At 37.4% G+C, this 19,957-nt stretch overlaps 1 protein-coding gene across 2 annotated transcripts; it reads right to left on the minus strand.

Annotated features, from left to right (window-relative positions):
- Positions 1-45: 45 nt before the first annotated feature.
- On the minus strand, positions 46-18,470 carry tbc1d23 (TBC1 domain family, member 23). Of its 2 annotated transcripts, XM_051896834.1 has the most exons (19): positions 18,310-18,470; positions 14,926-15,040; positions 14,383-14,488; positions 12,924-13,128; positions 12,468-12,591; positions 12,002-12,126; positions 10,943-10,989; positions 10,725-10,828; positions 10,440-10,562; positions 9,708-9,800; positions 9,300-9,470; positions 9,142-9,184; positions 7,260-7,366; positions 6,680-6,816; positions 6,359-6,403; positions 4,932-5,020; positions 4,467-4,602; positions 3,198-3,392; positions 46-1,482 (listed from the first exon to the last, which is right to left on the minus strand). In XM_051896834.1, the coding sequence occupies exons 1-19, from the start codon at positions 18,345-18,347 to the stop codon at positions 1,398-1,400; spliced, it is 2,088 nt and encodes a 695-aa protein (XP_051752794.1). In that variant the 5' UTR covers positions 18,348-18,470; the 3' UTR covers positions 46-1,397. The 2 variants fall into 2 exon arrangements, with proteins under 2 accessions (XP_051752794.1, XP_051752795.1); XM_051896835.1 differs by lacking the exon at positions 6,359-6,403.
- Positions 18,471-19,957: the final 1,487 nt, after the last annotated feature.

The raw sequence follows: 19,957 nt of genomic DNA on the forward strand, positions 1-19,957 counted from the left end.
TTTTTGTATAGGTAACAGGTTTCGTTCAAATAGAATAGTCAGACATGGTGGACCTCATTTTGATTTATTTAAACAGGAGATTTTATCAATAGCATTCTGTGGTTTTTAACAGACAATAAACAAAAGGTTAAAAAGTTGAGCATTGGGGACAATCCAATGAACATCTTTTTAACATACAGGTCATTTTAAGAATCTTACTCTTAAGACTTTCAAATTTTCAGAACTTGCATAGTGTGAGAAACTGACAGGACTATTTCCAAAAATATTCTTAAGGTTACCTTTAGTTTTCCTCACATTCATTTGAACTTTAAGGTTTATGTATAGATTATGTTTGATACTGGTAAATTGTGTATATATTTATTTTTTGATGGACACTGGATTTACAAGCCAGTTTTTCTTTAGTGCTTCGACATCAATACTTGTAGTACTGAATAACTCTCAACAGATGTTGGTCCACTTAATTTAACTCAATTATTGGCATCTTAAACTTTCTAAAGTTTCTCAATACATTCTCTGGTAAACTTGGCCATTACTTATAAGTTAGAAGTCCCATTTTACTGTCAATGTCTCATCAACCCGGTCCTTTTAATCTTGAAAGCTACAATCACAAGACAACTTAATGGAACCAGGAGATCCAACAAAAGGTTAACAATTTCTGGGCATTTTAGTGAATCACTACAAAGAGCAGAAGAGTTGTATGGAAGTATATGTGTGTCACATTCTTGTGCAAGCAACCATACTTTCCAAATATGAAAATTAAAGTATATATTCACCTCAATGCCTGTGATGAGGCTCCTGGTGAATTTGTTTGCTGTAAAAACACTGTTCTGATAAATATGTCAAACTTTTCTCAGTTACATGAGTATTCAGCAATATATGATGTTTAAATCTTCAAATAGCAAAAGAATTAGTGACCTCAAACATTAAAGCAGATAAAGAGCAATAAGGTTCCTTGATTGAGGTTCCAAAACCGTTTTCTCATCCAGAGGACCTGTTTGAGACTCATATAAAAAGCTATAGCTCATTAAGGCTCGAGACAGATAGAGGAGAGATAATAAATCTAACTTGCTTAATTAGGTCAGTTTCTCAAAACAGAAATAGAAATCAAAAAGCAAAATGAACAAAATAACCATTTCTAATGCAGGCTCATATTGACATCTCCATGCCCAAAGTTTTAGAACTCCTGTCAATCATGATGGCAATGTGCCCAAAGAGTCTTGACAGAACTCCATGTCAGTGTTGTCCAGGGAGGAGGTGGGGGGGATGATGACCAAAAAAAAACAAAAACAGTGTGGGAATGCTCTATTCCCTCCTTCCCCCTTCAGGCTGTTTTGGTTGGAGCTGTGGCTGTCTCCTGGATGACCAGTGTGAAGCATCTCAGAGTGATGTCTCTGTCACTAAGAGCTCTCCATAGCATCTAAAACTTTCATGATTTGCTGTTTGATGACTTTAGTGGCATCACCTGCGTTTGGAATTAAATACCTTGAGAAAAGAAGACAAGAAACATCAGAACACTGACACAACTAAATGTGTAAAACATGAGCATTTTCAAAAATGAACAGTTGTTGAGTTGCCTGAGTTATCTAGTTGGAATATAATAATATTTGCTTTGGCAACTAACTGAAATACATTTAAAGGCACAGTATGTAAGTTTCACCACTAGAGGTCGCTTATTCACAGCAATAACAAAGGCGTAGCTTGATGACGCCGTGTATAAGCGTGGAATCATGGGAGTTGTCGTCACCTCCATAGCCGATGAAAAGCAATCCGGCAGGACTCCTGTTCAGAGAATCCGGCAGAAACTGTGTTCATGAATGAGCTAATATATTAAAGTTTTAGTAACATTACTATGGTATGAAACAGGGCAGGGCCCTGAGCCTGGGAAATTTTACGTTGCTGTTTTTATTATGCTTATATGCCGCAGTCGGCCACTCCTTTTGTTTTGTGGTTTATGCTATTTTAAAATAAAGTTACGTTTAATGTTCGCATCCTCCTTCCATGAACATGAACTTTGTTTTAGTTACGTTTGATCACATAAATTCACAAATTTATTTAACTGTAATAAAAACAGCCGCAAGTGCTGAATTACTACTCATACAGGTCATTTTATTTGACAAATTAAAATTGTGGGGTAACGCAGTGCTGCTTTACCTGGTCAAAACAATCGTACTAAAAACACATGAGTGTGTTGAAAAGTTATAACGTTACTCTGTGTGTTTGCTCGGTGGCTGGTATGAGACACCTGTTGCACATTGCAGTAAGAAATTCATTTTAAAACATTGTATGGTGGAGAAAATGCTGTATTATTGTTTCTAAAAATAAAGCTCTTTCTGATTATGCGGTTAGCCACTTGAAAATATAGTGTTGTCTCTGAGGCATGGTACAAAAATGTTACTTGCAGTAAATCAAGAAAACAAGAGGTTCAAACAATAAGACTAACCGTGTTGAGCTAAATAACAATGATTAGTTTTCTGTCGATAAAGGTATCCAAACAGTCTCTCACCTGTCTAATAAAAAACATACTGTATTAAAGCGTCTTTGGTGTTTCAAACCAGAAATCGAGAGTAACGTGGATATGACATCTTTGACAGGCGACGCAATGACACGGGACATTACACTGGTTAAAATAGCTGATTTCTCTGGATTTAAACATTGTTGGAAAAATGTGGGATAATATAAGTACACAAATCAATTATATACAAATATTCCTGCCGGTACTGAGACTCAAACCCACGACTTTGTTCTAGTGGCCTTTGGATATTTTAATCCAAAAATCTTACATATTGTGCCTTTAAGTTGAAGCACTAAAATTACTAACTGGAAAAAATTAAAACAAAAATGAACAAATTAAAATAGAAAAAATAATATTAAATTCAAGTAGTAATAGATAAAAAAAACTTAGTACTAACAAAATTAGTAAAAATCAAAAACTGAAAGTATAAAAATAAAATCCAGTTTAAAATATCACTAAAAACTGCAATAGTATATAAATAATACTAAAATAACATCTGTATCTAGTATACCATGACCAGGAAATAACAGGGGCTTTCGCACTGGAGGAATCTTTTCATAGTTCCTAGAACTGTTGGCGCAACCACACTGGTGGCTATTTCCTAGAACTATTCGGTGCGAAAGCCCCCATAGTGAAAGCAGTTAAAATACATAAAAGTCTCTTGGTGTCCTGCTGTCACAGTCACCTTTCTACAGCCACTATCTCCACTCCTGCAGCATTGTTGTTGCCAAACTTAAAAGTGATGAGTTCTGGATGCTTCTTCTTGGAGGTGATCTTCACCACAGAGTTTAGGGCCTGCCTGGACTGGATGTAAGCAAAACCTTTTCGGGCAGCGATCTCTCTCAAACAGTACATGTGTGTTGCAGTGATCAGCAGATGGCTGTGGAAAATAAAACAATGGAATTATCGATACCATAATACACACTAGAGCAAGATTCTGGATAGATTGAGAATCATGATTTTTTTGTCACAATTCAGTTCATTTGCATTATTATTATTATTTTTTTTTTATTATTATTATTTTTTTTGCCATTCAATGACTTGCTCATTAAGACTTGTTTCATTACTGGATAAATTAGCATTTTTGAACAAATGATTTAATGACAAATATATATTTTTTAACAGTCACTTGTCACCAACTACTGGCGTAACAATGTAATTGATACAGTCTGCCAAGTATGATGTCCCATACTTGGAATTTGTGCTCTGCATTTCACCCATCCAATTGAGTATTGAACACACACCCAGAGCAGTGGGCAGCCATTTTTTTCTGCGGCGCCCAGGGAGCAATTGGGGGTTAGGTGCCTTGCTCAAGGGTAATGGGTAATTTGAGTGGAAGAAAGTGCTGTTTACCTACATTTCCTGCCGGTACTGAGACTCAAACCCATGACCTTCGGGTTACAAGTCTGACTCTCTAAGCATTAGGCTACAACTGGCCTTTAGTGCCTTTCTGGACCTTGAAAGTGGTGATTATATTGCTGTCTATGGACGAGTCATATACCTCTCAGATTTAAATATATTAATTTGTGTTCCGAAGATGAACGAAGGTCTTACGGGTGTGAAACGACAGGAGGGTGAGTAATTAATGACAGAATTTTCATTTTTGTGTGAAGACAGCTGAATTATTGACATTTAGAAATAAGATTGCGTGGGTATTAGAATCGAGATAGCAATCGATCGTTCAGCTCTAATACGCACCCACCAACCATCCATCGGCTGGAGAGCCTCAGTATCTGATGGGCTGAGATCACAGATTTTCACATGCAACAGTATTATTCCACTGAATACTTTGGCCACCAGAGAATATAACATCGCCTTTTTTTTTTTTTTTTTTTTTAATGGAGGAACTGTTTTTCTGGTACTTCAACTTTTATTTGAGGATTTCGCCTGTAGTGGAATCCCTGGAGCTCCAATCCCATGTCTTGTTCTGATGTGCTCAGACATGTGGCCTCACCTTGGGAACATGTGTCCAGTCTCCTTAACTTCATTGCAAGGAATATGGTGCTTCACATCTGGTTTGTTGATCCAAGTCTGTATATTGACAATCTCTTTCCTGTCATCATCTGATATTGATGAACTGTCAATCTCATCTAAAAGGAGGAAAGGAAATAAGAAAACATAAGAAAAAACACAGGGACCCAGATATGAGATGATGGAGTGTACCAAATGTTGAATTTATAAATATCTATAAATCAGGTTTAGTACAATGGTTCTCAACTAGGGGTCCATAGCCCAATAGGGGGCCTCGACAGATTTATTATAATTACACTATTGGCTATTGTTAATGTGTGTGTTATAAATGTGTTATAAAGTTAATGTGTGTTTGATTGGAGTTTGAACTAAACTCTGCAGGAGAGCGCAAGTTGAGTTGCCTGAAGCAGGATGAATGTCCCTTGTTTAGATGGACCTATGTATTTACCTGTATCATACTCTTCCTCATCTCCGATGCTGAAAACAGGCTTCACACCCCTGTATGGCTTCCCCACCCGATCACTGCTGCTTACGTGCCTGAAGGAAAAAAGAAATAGCATCAGAGGTACTTATAAGAACCACTAGAAGAATAAAGGTTTGTCCCTCACACCAGCATTGTCTTTCTTGTCCTAATACAGGCATTCTAAGAGCATGGCAGTGAGATGAGGTTTCCTCTAGGATTAGAAAGGTGAGTACTGTTAGTTGGAAGAGAGGGAAGTTAACATGTTTGCATTTTAAAGCCCCTTTCACCCAGCGCGTTGTTCCCAAAAAACTGCCAGAGTGCCTTCTGTGTGAAAGCAAACACATCCCGGGATTGATTTCGGGATCAATCCTGGTATGGGGACCTAATAACACTGCCGGGATCAGTCCCGGAACGCGCCGTGTGTGAACAAAAGGCAGGACCTATGCCGTAAGGTCATAGTGATGATGTTAAAGCTTAGATCGTTCACCAGCTTAGTGGTTCGGTATTCGAATGTATGTTCGAATCAGTAAAAAATGCACAAGCGTGGTTTCTCGAGAGAGAAACTGCAGATCATAAGCAAACTTAAAACGGGGCGGAGACATTACACATCACATGTCACGTGTCTTTAGGGATCTTTACAGGATGAGTGTGAACGCACAAATAGATTCCAAAAAAAAAAAAAAAAAAAAAAAAAAAATCAAACAATCCCGGGACACATTATCCATGTATTTTCCAGAATCTCTGTGTGAAAGGGGCTTAACAGAGATGAGAATCAAACTGTGGAAGGCCAGAGTTTACAAAGTGAATCTTTTAAGACAGACTACATTTTACAGTAAAACTGAACAACTTCAAAATTAAATCACAATTGCCCCAGCCTTCCACAACAATGATCAAATCTGTATAAAAACAATGAAGGACTGCAGTCTCCCTCCACACAAGTTAGGGGCATCAAAGATGACTCAGACTCAGAAACTGCTGGCATAAAACAAGGAAAGGCACAAAGTGGCAAATGCAGTGATAAAGGTCACAAAGTGACAAAGTGACAAAAAGACCTGTGGTTCACAGCTTCCACCATTCTGGGTGGTATCTGTGAATTCTACTATACATGCATGTGAATGTCTGGTAGTGGATGACAAAGTCACAAATTCTAGAATATTATTCTACTCTGATGATATTCTCTGAAGAATTTTAGCAGGAAACAGGAAATTCAATAGACTGAATAGAATATTTGTACTATAGATGCAAGTGATGCAGATGCATATGGTGTTAGAGCATACATGGGTGTGCAGTTTAATCTGGGTTTTAAAAACCCACACAATGAGCTAAAGCTGACAGCGCCACCTTGAGAGGGCATGTTGCGAAAACCGGATGCACGCTGAAGGGGGCACGGACAAACAGTAATGAAGTCTTACCGATCCAGTATTCCCTTGTCTGGCCAGGGTAGATTGAAAGACATTCTAGTGTGAAATAACAGGGCATAGGTTGGGAGGATGATTGAAAAAGGAAGACTTCAGGAAAACAGTCACTTTAAATAAATGCCTCCATGTAATATAATTTAAGTTATTTTAAGTAAGGGGTTTAACAACAAAACAAAATTAATGAGATCTGATCATTACACTTTTTTCCTTCTCATCAATTATCCTTTTTTTTTTTTTAATTATTAGACGGACATATCTGCAGAGAAGGATGTGAAAGAATGCCTGTCCAGTGAACTGAAGATTGAAGATGCTCACCTGTCGACCGGTGTGGAAGTGTTTTCAATGAAGCTGATCACCTTCTCCTTCACATTAACTGACTTTGACTTGAGTGCAAAGGTCATTTTGTTGACAAGTGATTTAACTCCTTTGCCATCTGTGCTGTTCAGTTCCCCCTGTATCAATATAAGAGACAGGCTGAATTAACTTTGGAAGTCAAGACTAAAGAGGCATTTGCTTCTTACAATGGAGGTTGAAGGATTTAATGGCTTGCTTTACATACCATGTCCACTAGATGGCACTAATTGCCACCCCCAAAAAATGAAAGGAAGACTACATATATCCAGATTATTTTTCAAAATGGAAGCAAGCCTCGCACATTCCAGATAAAAATGGCCATTTGGGCTCTTAAGTAAAAAATTAAGCTAGATAAATCTTCAGAGAAGTACCATAAATAATTTAAAAATGGATTGAGAAAATTGATGATAACGACATGGGCCACAAAAGCATGGTTTAAGGGCTGCACGCAGCTTTAATGCACAATCTGATGATGTAAAATGCATCTCACACACACACACACACACACACACACACACACACACACACACACTAAACTCACGTCAGCTGAGCTGAGGCTACTGTGGGATCCTGAGGTGCTCACAATCCAGTGAACATAAACATTATCTGGCCCTTCAACATTAATATCTGCCAGGTGCTGCTGCAATGCTGCATTAAATTAAAGGGATAGTTAAATAAACAAAAAGGTACAGACAGTCTCATCAGCACAATACAACTGCTGCTGTCATCATATAACTGCTGATTTTATATATATATATATATATATACACACACACAGAGGGTACGGAAAGTATTCAGACCCCCTTAAATTTTTCACTCTTTGTTATATTGCAGCCATTTGCTAAAATCATTTAAGTTCCTTTTTTTTCCTCATTTATGTACACACAGCACCCCATATTGACAGAAAAACACAGAATTGTTGACATTTTTGCATATTTATTAAAAAAGAAAAACTGAAATATCACATTCAGACCCTTTGCTGTGACACTCATATATTTAACTCAGGTGCTGTCCATTTCTTCTGATCATCCTTGAGATGGTTCTACACCTTCATTTGAGTCCAGCTGTGTTTGATTATACTGATTGGACTTGATTAGGAAAGCCACACACCTGTCTATATAAGACCTTACAGCTCACAGTGCATGTCAGAGCAAATGAGAATCATGAGGTCAAAGGAACTGCCTGAAGAGCTCAAAGACAGAATTGTGGCAAGGCACAGATCTGGCCAAGGTTACAAAAAAATTTCTGCTGCACTTAAGGTTCCTAAGAGCACAGTGGCCTCCATAATCCTTAAATGGAAGACGTTTGGGATGACCAGAACCCTTCCTAGAGCTGGCCGTCGGCCAAACTGAGCTATCGGGGAAGAAGAGCCTTGGTGAGAGAGGTAAAGAAGAACCCAAAGATCACTGTGGCTGAGCTCCAGAGATGCAGTCGGGAGATGGGAGAAAGTTGTAGAAAGTCAACCATCACTGCAGCCCTCCACCAGTTGGGGCTTTATGGCAGAGTGGCCCGACGGAAGCCTCTCCTCAGTGCAAGATACATGAAAGCCTGCATGGAGTTTGCTAAAAAAACACCTGAAGGACTCCAAGATGGTGAGAAATCCGATTCTCTGGTCTGATGAGACCAAGATTGAACTTTTGTGTGGAGAAAACCAGGCACTGCTCATCACCTGTCCAATACAGTCCCAACAGTGAAGCATGGTGGTGGCAGCATCATGCTGTGGGGGTGTTTTTCAGCTGCAGAGACAGGACGACTGGTTGCAATCGAGGGAAAGATGAATGCGGCCAAGTACAGGGATATCCTGGACGAAAACCTTCTCCAGAGTGCTCAGGACCTCAGACTGGGCCGAAGGTTTACCTTCCAACAAGACAGTGACCCTAAGCACACAGCTAAAATGAAGGAGTGGCTTCACAACTCCGTGACTGTTCTTGAATGGCCCAGCCAGAGCCCTGACTTAAACCCAATTGAGCACCTCTGGAGAGACCTAAAAATGGCTGTCCACCAACGTTTACCATCCAACCGGACAGAACTGGAGAGGATCTGCAAGGAGGAATGGCAGAAGATCCCCAAATCCAGGTGTGAAAAACTTGTTGCATCTTTCCCAAAAAGACTCATGGCTGTATTAGATCAAAAGGGTGCTTCTACTAAATACTGAGCAAAGGGTCTGAATACTTAGGACCATGTGATATTTCAGTTTTTCTTTTTTAATAAATCTGCAAAAATGTCAACAATTCTGTGTTTTTCTGTCAATATGGGGTGCTGTGTGTACATTAATGAGGAAAAAAAAAAAATGAACTTATGATTTTAGCAAATGGTTGCAATATAACAGAGTGAAAAATTTAAGGGGGTCTGAGTACTTTCCGTACCCACTGTATATATGTATATTTTATTTATAAATATATTAAAAAAAAAATAGAACTTACCCATAAAACCACCTTTTGCAATGCTCACATACTCTTTATTTTTCTAGAAAAAGAAAGTATTTAATTAGATTTACCACTTATATTTCTAATAGCTGTGAAATTCTTTCAATAATAATTTACACAACAATTCAATATGTAGCAGCAGACACAGTTCTGACCTGTAGAAAGTGGGCAAGCACCATGTTCATGTACATGTCCTCCTCTTCACGTCCACTGCCCATGAAGCACAGATGCTCTCCGCTGGCTACAGAGCCTGACTCCAGAGACTGCTTCTGTGCCTCCAGAAGAGACTTCACTGACAGGGCAAACTCAGAGGGGTTATGGAGCATCTGTGAACCGATACCATATCATTCCACTATTACTGATATTCTGATGGTGAAGAGGTGCACAGAGCTGTGTGTAATTCCTCTTTGAGGTAGCTACACATATTAAACATTTTTGTGGAAACAAAGTGGATCCTTTGAAAATCAATCTCTATTTGACCAATTCATATTAGGTCTAATATGTACAAATGCCATTGCGTTTTCAAATCAAAAGCATTCTTCTCTGCTTGCAAAAATTCTTACCAGATCAGAGTCCAAGTGAAAGGCAGTGGAGAGGTGACCAGCATTGTACTGCTCTGCAGGACGGCAGTCGACTACAAAAAACCTCACACCCTCCTAAGTAGCATAAAACCGCAAGAATAACATAACTGGAAATAAGAAATCACATGCTAAAAACTGACTCTCTGTTTGTGATTGTCATGCACAGATGGCAAAAAAAAAAAAAAAAAAAAAAAAAAATCAAGATGTTAAAAAAAGTTATATTTTTCAAGGACAGCCGCAGTGTGAATTTGAAGAGATTTTTTTAGGGCACATCAAATATGGTAAACAGAAGCTCAAACATGCATGCTTGACACTCATAAAGGTTTGTTCTCGCGTGTCAAGCATGTTTACCATATTATGTGCGATGACCAATGTTTATATGTGAATAAAAGCCTAAATTAATTCTGTTCATCATATAAAATGACTAAGTCTCCTTAGTCATTTGACTAAGTTCAGAAGACTTGGCTTAAACTGCTTCATATGGATTCATTTTACAATGTCTTTATGTACTTTTTGAACAGTGTGAAAACATTAAAAATATCTTCATTTGTCAAAGTTCATGAAAACATATGAGGGAGTAAAATGAGTAAATGATGACAATTTTCATTTCTGGGTTAACTATCCCTTTAATGTTGAGCCCTGATTATCAACATTAATAATTATGAAAGATGATTTGGAGAGGTCTTCAACAGTAATCTTGGAGTGGGGACTCACAGGTTGCAGCTGGTTGGCTTGCAGGATCTCAGGGACGGATACAGGCAGACAGAGCGCTTGACTCAGGTCCATGTCCTCTTCTTTCAGGGCAACTAGGCTGCTGCCAAACAGATTATGGTTCTCCTGCACACACATACAGCAAATACTTTTAAACTTTTAAATTATGCTATATGCTATTAAATTATGTTATTGTGATACACCACAGTTTCTGATCTATTGTTATATGCATCATATCTATAGGAAGTTGGCAATACCCGGCCAAAAGAACACAGATATAATGCTTACCTTTCTAAGAGATAGAGGTGTCTTGCTGTTGTAATACTGTGCTAAAGAGAACAAGTCTTCAATGTCCTCTGCCTCTAGTAATGACGGTGACTGCTCCAGCATTTCTGAGGAAAAAAAAAAAGGTTACAAAAATTACAGCTGTACACTCATCACACAGGACAATGCAACAGGTTTTTGCAATGTATTTTTTATTAAATAATGCATGAGAAAAACATTACTGATTATCTCCTCTTTGCCATCTCCTTCCTGGACAAGGATGCTGTCTCTGGACATCAGAACACACAAAAAAACATTTTTTTACTTGATCTCATAAACAGATGAGTAAAACTGCCTTATTGTAGTTCATTAAAGGGGTCCTATTATGCTTTTTTTTTTTTTTTTTTTTTTTACAATTTACTTTATTCAGTGTGCATTTTTGCTGTGTTAGCATGAAAAAGGTCTGCAAAGATAGAAAGCACAAAGTTCACCCCAAAGAGAGTTATTCTCTATATCAGTAAGCACGGTTTCTTAACTACCTCGATTGTAGTTTTGAGTTTTCTTCCAGGAATGTATGTGTCACAATATTCCTCATATTCATATTCATATTCACAAAAAGGGCCTGGTTGCGTTACGTTAGTAGTGTGTTGACTCCATGTTACACTATTCCTCATCAGTATACAACCAAACTTTTTGTTGTGTTCTCACCATTTTTCTAACAACTGCTTTCTGAACCATGCAGTTTGACGCAGGCCAGATATTATAAATAACACAGTTGTAACATCCCATCTGAAATGTAAGAGAGGTATAAAATAAAGAAATACCACTGTGAAACATCCTGCACAAGTCATGCTTGCGAAAGTGGTTCAGGTCGACCAGCTGTTCTTCTTGACTGTTATTATCGGACTCTGGCTCAAACTGATTTGGCAAAAATGATGTGGTTTGCGTAGTTACAGTAGTGTTTACAGGACCTCAGGAAGCCTCCAGAGCTGTTCATTACTTTTTTTGGTAAGGGCATTACATTTCCGATAAAATGGTAGATTTACAACTGTACAACAGACTGGGGCGGCTGACCAATCAAAGCAGACAGGCGCTGCAACAATGTAAATTGTAAAAAAAAAAAAAAAAAAAAAAAAAGAAAAACATTAAATGATGTATGAATATTATGTATGGTTTTGAATATTACATACATTTTGAACATATTTAGTAGATGCCATAAACAAAATTATAAACCTGTAAATGAGCATAATAGGACCCCTTTAATCAACTGAGTACACTGAACAGTCTGAACTGTCACATACTTGGCATTGACAAGGATGATGAGCATGAGGAAGAAGATGAGAAAAGGGTCAGCCTGTTGGAGATAAATATCCCACAAGGCCTGTGTGACCTCAGGGAGACAGTGGCTAGAAAAGAGACTGCCCAGCTGCAAGAGACAAGGTATACATTTTTAATGTATATTTGATTCATTCTAGTAGGAATATAACCATAACACTTTCTCAGACTTGCTATGTATAAGTTACATATAATTGATATACTAAGCCAGGGGTGTCCAATCCTGCTCCTGGAGGCCCACTGTCCAGCATACTTTAGCTTCAACCTCAATTTAACACACCTGAACCAGTTCTCAAGGTCTGAGGATTACTAGGAACTTCCAGAGGTAGTGTTGGGGTAAGTAGGAGTTAAACTCGTTGGCCCTCCTCAAGCAGGATTGGACTCCTGTACTGAGACAAATATTTCATAAACTAATCAGACAGAAAGACTGACCCAACTGATGGCATAGGAATCAGGAGTGATCTTTTTTGTGTCCAGGAAGGAGCAGAGTTCAGGCTCATGGTACTGCAACAGGAGCCTGAACAGGTGAAATGGCCGTCCTTTCACAAAACAGTCTCTGCAAAGTGCAAAAAAGTAAATAATGAGACAATTAATCAACATTTCAACTTTTTTCTTTTCAGACAAGACATTGAAACAAGAATTTCAGGGATTATGATTTTCTACATAATACGCATTCTACATAATACACATAATATGCAATAATAACCTATTATTATTATTATTAATGTTTGATCAAATTAACTTGTCACTGCACAAATAAAATCCTGGATTAGGTAAGTTTTGGAGTGGCAAAAAACAGATGAAAAGCAAAACTGTGGGGGGATTTGTTTTATCATTTTTATTTTTTATTTATTTATTTATTTATTTAGGAGATATGAACACTACTACCGTGGGATGTATTTATTCATGATGGCGTAGAAGCAGTTGTAGAGGTCTCTGCGGGACAGCTGTAAACCCAGGAGTGGTTTGAGGATGTGTGGCCAACTAAGATCTGGAGTGAAGGTGACATTTCTGGACTTGCAGTAGAAGGTGATCACTGACTCCACATCTGACACCAGGTCCCGCCCTTCCTCCACTGGTATCCCCAGCTCATCTATATGCAAAGATTACACAGGTCAAAGATTAGCATCATAACATAAAATATCCTACTGATTTATATGAGGCTGTATTTCACAACACTGTAATCTACGGCTTGTGTAAAAGTAGTAGTGCATTGCTTGATGCCTTGTTCTTGCGATGTCTGCTATTTTTAACAGAAGAACAAGAAAGAACTAACTAACTAGCTAACTAACTATTCTTTATACAGAAACTAAAAAAAATGAGATTTTTCAATTGTACTTGTGATAAAAAATAAATTCACAATGAAGCAAAAATAGTGATAGATCTTTTCTTCCGCATTGTGACCTAGCGATTGAAACAAATTAACAATATGAAAAAATATAGCATGGGGTGTATCATTGTGTCAATGTGTATCATTAGATCAATAATAACCAACTACAGAACTGCAGAGCCATATGTCACAGCAATGTGAGGACATCAGCGCCAGGCCAGCAGCGTTTGGGTGGAGCTTATAGCATCATTAAGAGTAGGTTTAGTGGTAGGTTGGGGTTGGGCATTCGTTAAGGTAGAGCTTGTAAGTTATAGTGAAGGGTAGTGTTGTCAAAAGTACCGACTTCGGTACCAAGTCGGTACTGAAATTTTAAAAATATGATGCTTTGAGCAGATTCGTAAATACCTCTGATTGGCCATTGTGTTCACGCGCTCATCAGACATGTTTGTGATTGGCTACAATGTTCAACACTTCAAAAACATGTTGTAAATAGACATCAATGACGCTCTTCACAGAGCGCTTACACAGATACACACAGGAGCGTTTGAAAGCAGTTCTACATATGGCATATTAAACGTGCTATATGTAGAATTGTAAACCTATAAGTAAGTGTTTTTTATTTTTTTTAGTGGATATAACTTCTGCTTTAAAAAGCATTATTTTTGTTTTTACATTGTAATGTTACAATATTAGAATGTAATGTGATTTTAACTCTTTTTTGCACATAATATTAGATTAGCCTACATGGTTACATTCACTATATTTGTTTTTATAGCCTTCAATATTGTTTGTAGAACAACATTGGGCATGATGTGAAATAACATTTTTTAAATAAATACAGATTTTTTTTTTTCTCCAAATAAAAAGTAGAAAAACAAGATATATAACCATATATCATAATTTAGCCAAAAAATAGAGATATGATTTTTGGCCAAATCGCCCTGTTTTAATGTGTGGTACATAATCACACATAAATGGCACAATTAAAATGAGGTGAGGTGTACAAAGGTTATTCACCAATGATCTGCTGACTGCGGCTGTGAATGAGCGTCTGTTCTGCAAGGTCCAAAGCCCCATCCCATGAGGACAGACTATCTCCTTTACCAGACACGTTCAAAGCAATCTGTCAACACATACACAAGTTCGACATAAGAGCCAGAAACCAAAGCTTAGAAAAAAGAAAAAAAAAAGACAAACGTATAGGAAAGTAAACATAAAACACCTACAGTCCAACAAGGCCCTATCCACACACCATTAGATATATAAGCTAATCTCCCACGGGGGAGCAAGTTTAAAGGGTCCTACACTCCAAGCCAAGCTACAGTTTCCTTAATGGCCATATGATCGATACAGAGGCTCTCTAAAGCCCTTTGAGACCCATTGACTCTGAATAATATTCTTTAAAACAAAGCCTTGTGTATTCTCTTATGTTTATCACTTTTTCTGTCTCTCTCATCAACACACATCATGTACAATCTTTCCAAAGCTTTTTCATAATGAAGATAGTCAACGATGCTACCCAGACTGATTAGTCAAGCCGTTTTGTCTTTAGACACTTACCATCCATAACTTGGCCCGCTGTGGTGGGGGAAGGTTTCGGACCTGGATGACACTATCCTGATCAGTATCCAGATCACATTCTGCCGAGTCAAGAGCATCAGCCAGATCCTGATTCCTTCAGAAAACACACACAGTAAAAGCACACATGACACACTGTGACCTGATCACTCACAGTGATCCTACTGTTCAAAAGTTGGGGGTATGAAAGATTTTTTTAAAGATGTTTTTTAAAGAAGTCTCTTATGCTTACCAAGGCATCAAAAATACAGTAAAACAATAATATTGTGAAATATTATTAAAATTATAACTGTTTTCTATTAATATATTTTAAGATGTAATTTATTCCTGTGATGGCAAAGCTGAATTTTCAGCAGTCCATCCACTCCATTCTTCAGTGTCACATGATCCTTCAGAAATCATTCTAATATGCTGATCGATTTGGTGCTCAAGTAACATTTATTATTATTATCAATGTTTAAAACAATGCTGCTTAATTTTTGTGTAAATCATGATGCATTTTTTTCAGAAAGTTCACAAAATCAGTATTTATTTTACATATAAATAATTTATAACATCATAAATGTCTGTATTGTCACCTTTGATCCATAAAATGCATCCTTAAATTGCATTAAAAAAATCTTACTGACAAAATGGATTTATTTTACAATCTTCTTTACGAACAATTTGAAGAAGTTTTGTGTGAATAAACTTCCAATGAGGGACAGAAATTTCTCAGATTTAATTACCAAGATTAACTACTTTCATTTCCGAAGATGAACAAAAGCCTTAGAATGACATGAGGGTGAGTAGTTGATGACAGAATTTTTATTTTTGGGTGAACTAACTGCTTTAATATAAAGTGAGTATAAAGAATACAACAACTTATTCTAATTAATTCTAATACCAGAATTAAGGAGAAAAATAATTATTTGCGTTATGCTTATTCAGTCTGATGCATTTTTATATATAAACAACAAAAAAATAGCACAGGCAAATATCAAAACTGTGTGAACAGTCCCTAACATGAATCATTTATGAGCAATATGCCGAGTGCAGCTATACGGAAATTATTATCACCACAACAAATAAGGTGTGTGTGTGTACACGGCAGCTGACATGGCTGTGCGATGAATACACATTACTGAGAATTCAACTGCAGAAAGAGGCTTTCACCATATTCAATATTCAGTCAAAAAAAGCTTCATCACAGCTTGATTCTCAGTCTCTGTGCACTGCTCTTTTGCAGTTCACTCTTCTCTAGGGTTTCTTCCAGACCTACTACAAATTCTAGACACTAGCCGAACAAGCCAAGAACCTGGTACAGGGTTCTTCAAGAGAGAGACAGAGAGAGAGAAGAAAAAAAAAAAACACTCGACTTGCACTAAATTGCATTTTTTTTTTTAGCTGAGGAAAAACAGAAAGAAATCCTCTGGGGCCTCTTTACCATCTGCTATACTGCCAGGGAAAGAAAATATCAGACAAAGCCCCACTCTCACACTACTGCTGAAAACAATTGTGCTGAAATCAAACAATGTGCATCACACACTCACGCAAACACACCGCAGATGCTCCAATTCTTTCACACACACACAACCTCTTCTCAGCTGCTGCAAAAACACCAGTCATGCATTATAAAATAAACTCTTTTTCAGAGCAATAATTCACAATTACAAAAATACAAAACACTTAATTGTTTAATAAGTACCTGCAATATAGTAGTTAATGACATGAAAGTTTTTTTATACAGATGGTATAAATTTCAAGTTCAACCCATTCTAACTGATTATTCCAAGACTATCATAAGTCTCTCGCAATTTCTGCAAATAATCTGTTATCAACCTAAATTACATCAACATTTATTTACATCAGTGGAACAACATGGTTAAATAAATACATCAAGACAACTAAACACTGTAAATGTGTAACTGTAGTAGAAATCAAGCTGATTAAAGTCCTGACATACTCTTTGGAATGAAAGCTGTCTAACAACAAGCCATTCCAAGCATTCCAAACTGGGGTGAAAAAAATGCAAGTTGCCACATCTAGATATTTGGACGAATGCCTGAATAATGAGATAGGAAGCTTTAGAGTCAATACATTTTTTAGGTGCAACAGGAGCTAAAGAACATGTGAAGCTCTATCTGTGGTTAATAATGGACTTAGCAATCACAGGCTGAAATATACACCACCCTGGCACAAACTTTGCTCTGTTTATCTCTCCTACAGAGTCATTTGTCTTCCTGGTCATTGCCTATGAAAACAGGAAGGTCCATATTCAACATAAGAGGAAGAGGACACAAAGGCTCAGTAAAAGAGGTGTGTCTGTGTGATTTCTCTGTGTGAACATTTTCCTTTAGTTAGAGGAATCATTAAAAATCTAGGATTAAAATCTAGGAATAAATTTATTACACAGTTCATCTCTAGATTAAGCAAAACAATTTAGAAAACTATAATGGTAATGGTGGATTATGAGAAAAGGTGTGTTTTACAGTTACAGGTTACTGTCAATATAAAAACAGTTTAACATGGCTGTGAATTACATCAAGATTCAAAATTCTTTTCAGAATCATTCTGTTGAACTTATTTCTATGCCACATGTGCAGATAAACAATAAAGCAGAAAAAATGCTGGCGTCAATAAGCTGTTGGTGTAGTTGAGCTGTCAAAAGGTAATATTCATTCTTCAAGCATTTATAACTTGGGAGGAGTTTCTAATGTTCATACTTGTTTCAACTCTCCTGTACAAGACATAACTAAAACATTCATCAAAACATATATTTTATTAAAAAGAAAAAAAGAAAAAAGGTAAGCCACCCATTTTCCAATACCAGAAAACCACCACAGCTAAGAAAGATGTCTTACAAAGCTAAACAGCAGAACTCACACTTTTAAAGAGAGCCGAACACCGTAAACTACAATCATGGATACCATATTAGTGGGGGAAAAGTAGCCATAGTGAAAAAACTAAGATAATATAATCAGAGTATCATAATCATCACAACTCTATTGTGTGCAAAGCTACGCTAACACCTAGCAAAATCTGTTTTAACACAACCAACTCTCAATGAAACACAACAATGACATATTTAATCTCTCAGAACACATATTACACAGATCACCATAAGAATAAAAGGCATATGTCAAACTTCTGAGAAGGTCTGAGAAACAGCTGGAGTCTCAAAACAATACACTAACTGCTTTGACTAGCCAGAGTAAGTTAGCTGCTTAGCACAGCATCGCTATCTCATTGCCACTCAAACGAATGCCATGAAAAAGCTACGGCATTCATAATGTTTCTTCAACGGACTTCAAATTCCAAGTGATACTATCAGACTGGGACCTGTTAATCGTCCTGCGGTAAAACTGATCAGTGGTGTTTTCTTACCAGCTGCCTTGAAGCACTTCCCCTACAGCATCCGCCATTGCTGTGGTGACGGTCCACGTCAAACTGTGTCGTAAAAACCAGCGTCCTGTCGCTAGGACCACATGCACGCGCTTGACTCTAGTCTAGACGTGACGTAGAACGCGATATTCAGAATCAGCGGAATTGTCTGTCCTACAGAATATGATTGATTCAATAATAATAATAATAATAGTAATAAAAATGTCTATCCTACAAGCGCGCGACTTTAGCTTTGATGAATAAAAAACAACGTTCTAGACCTGCTCGGTTTGGAACAGTCTGTGGTTTCAACACAGAAGGACACTTGTTGCCTGCCTCTAACATAATTGAGTCTTATCTTTCATTTTGTTGTGCAAGTAGCCCACTGTCTTTTTAATTGAGTTGGAATAACTTGAAATTCATTTTTCTGCCATGATGCATACCTTGTTGTATTTATGTCATATGTAATGTGTTATTGAATAAACAAAATAGTTAACCACTCGACTGGATCTTCTGGTCTTTAGTTCGTCATTTATTTGTCACGTGACCGAAAATAGAATCATCAGCAAATTAGGCGAAACATCCCAGCTAATCGTGAGATTTCATTTAGGTCACGTGGTTCTCAAACCTGTCTGTGTCCGAAATCGCCCCCTATACCCTTAAATGCGGCACTATTTGAGGGGACAGCCATTTGTTGTGGTGTCCGAAACCATAGTGGACGTTATTGAGTGCACTCATTCATTCCCAAAATGCACCGCAATAACGAGTGTACAACTGATGTACGCTCGTGAGAGTCGCGTGTTGAACTTGAATGAATTCCCGCATCTCGCCTGAAGATGGCGCTCGCAGCTGAATCATTCATTTATAACTTTTTCCAAACCGCTGATCCAATGTGGCTATAGAGTGATATCCATACAGGTAGAAATTCCTTTTTAATTGATTATTAAATTGTTTAATTACGGTTTGTGCATGCTAGTAGTTTCCATGACAGAGTTCGAGATAAATCTTTTCATCTTACTTCTGGGGCTGTCAGTTTGCTAAAATGTTAAACAGCAAGCGCAAACTATGCAAAAGCGCATTCAGTGTCCGAATACACTCTCGTTTTCGTTCACTCCTTCAGTGGACTATATTAATGGAGTAATGTAAGGAATAGTGAATGAGGTAGGGGGCGATTTCGAATACACTACCACCAGCCCTGCACATTTTGTATGTCTCCCCCATCTATCATACAACTTATGAGCTCATTTGTACAGAACCTAAAATGGGTATGTCAGATATAGCGAGACATACAAAATGTGCAGGGCTGGTGGTCCTCCAGGACAGGTTTAAGAACCACTGATTTAGGTTATACATGTTGATTATTCTTGTGATTTTTGTCAAAGAGAAAAATATTATGGTCCACATTTAGGCCCTATATACAAGCTTTTTTTGTGTGGGTATGGAAAATTTTATTAGAGGAGAAACAAATAGACCTAGCCTATAAAGATTAATAATTTTGATATAGCCTATATGTATGTATATGTATATTATTTTATTTTTCTTATACTACTTTTTCAAGCAAATTTTATTAATTTCCTCCAGGAGACAAAGTCAACAATACATTTTAGCCACGAGGAGAAAAGTCAAGACACAGTTATTACATCACCCTGGC

Source organism: Ctenopharyngodon idella, chromosome 6 (genome assembly GCF_019924925.1).
Source record: "Ctenopharyngodon idella isolate HZGC_01 chromosome 6, HZGC01, whole genome shotgun sequence".
Taxonomy (NCBI): Eukaryota; Metazoa; Chordata; class Actinopteri; order Cypriniformes; family Xenocyprididae; genus Ctenopharyngodon; species Ctenopharyngodon idella.

Bases quoted from the DNA above. Each gene is read 5' to 3' on its own strand.
- tbc1d23 (XM_051896834.1), bottom strand. From the start codon at position 18,347: ATGGCGGATGCTGTAGGGGAAGTGCTTCAAGGCAGCTG. The intron at 13,129-14,382 runs GTGAATAACCTT...CTTTGCATATAG, and splicing joins CCGCAGTCAGCAGATCATTG to ATGAGCTGGGGATACCAGTG. The intron at 4,603-4,931 runs GTAAATACATAG...TCCTCCTTTTAG, and splicing joins TGAGGAAGAGTATGATACAG to ATGAGATTGACAGTTCATCA.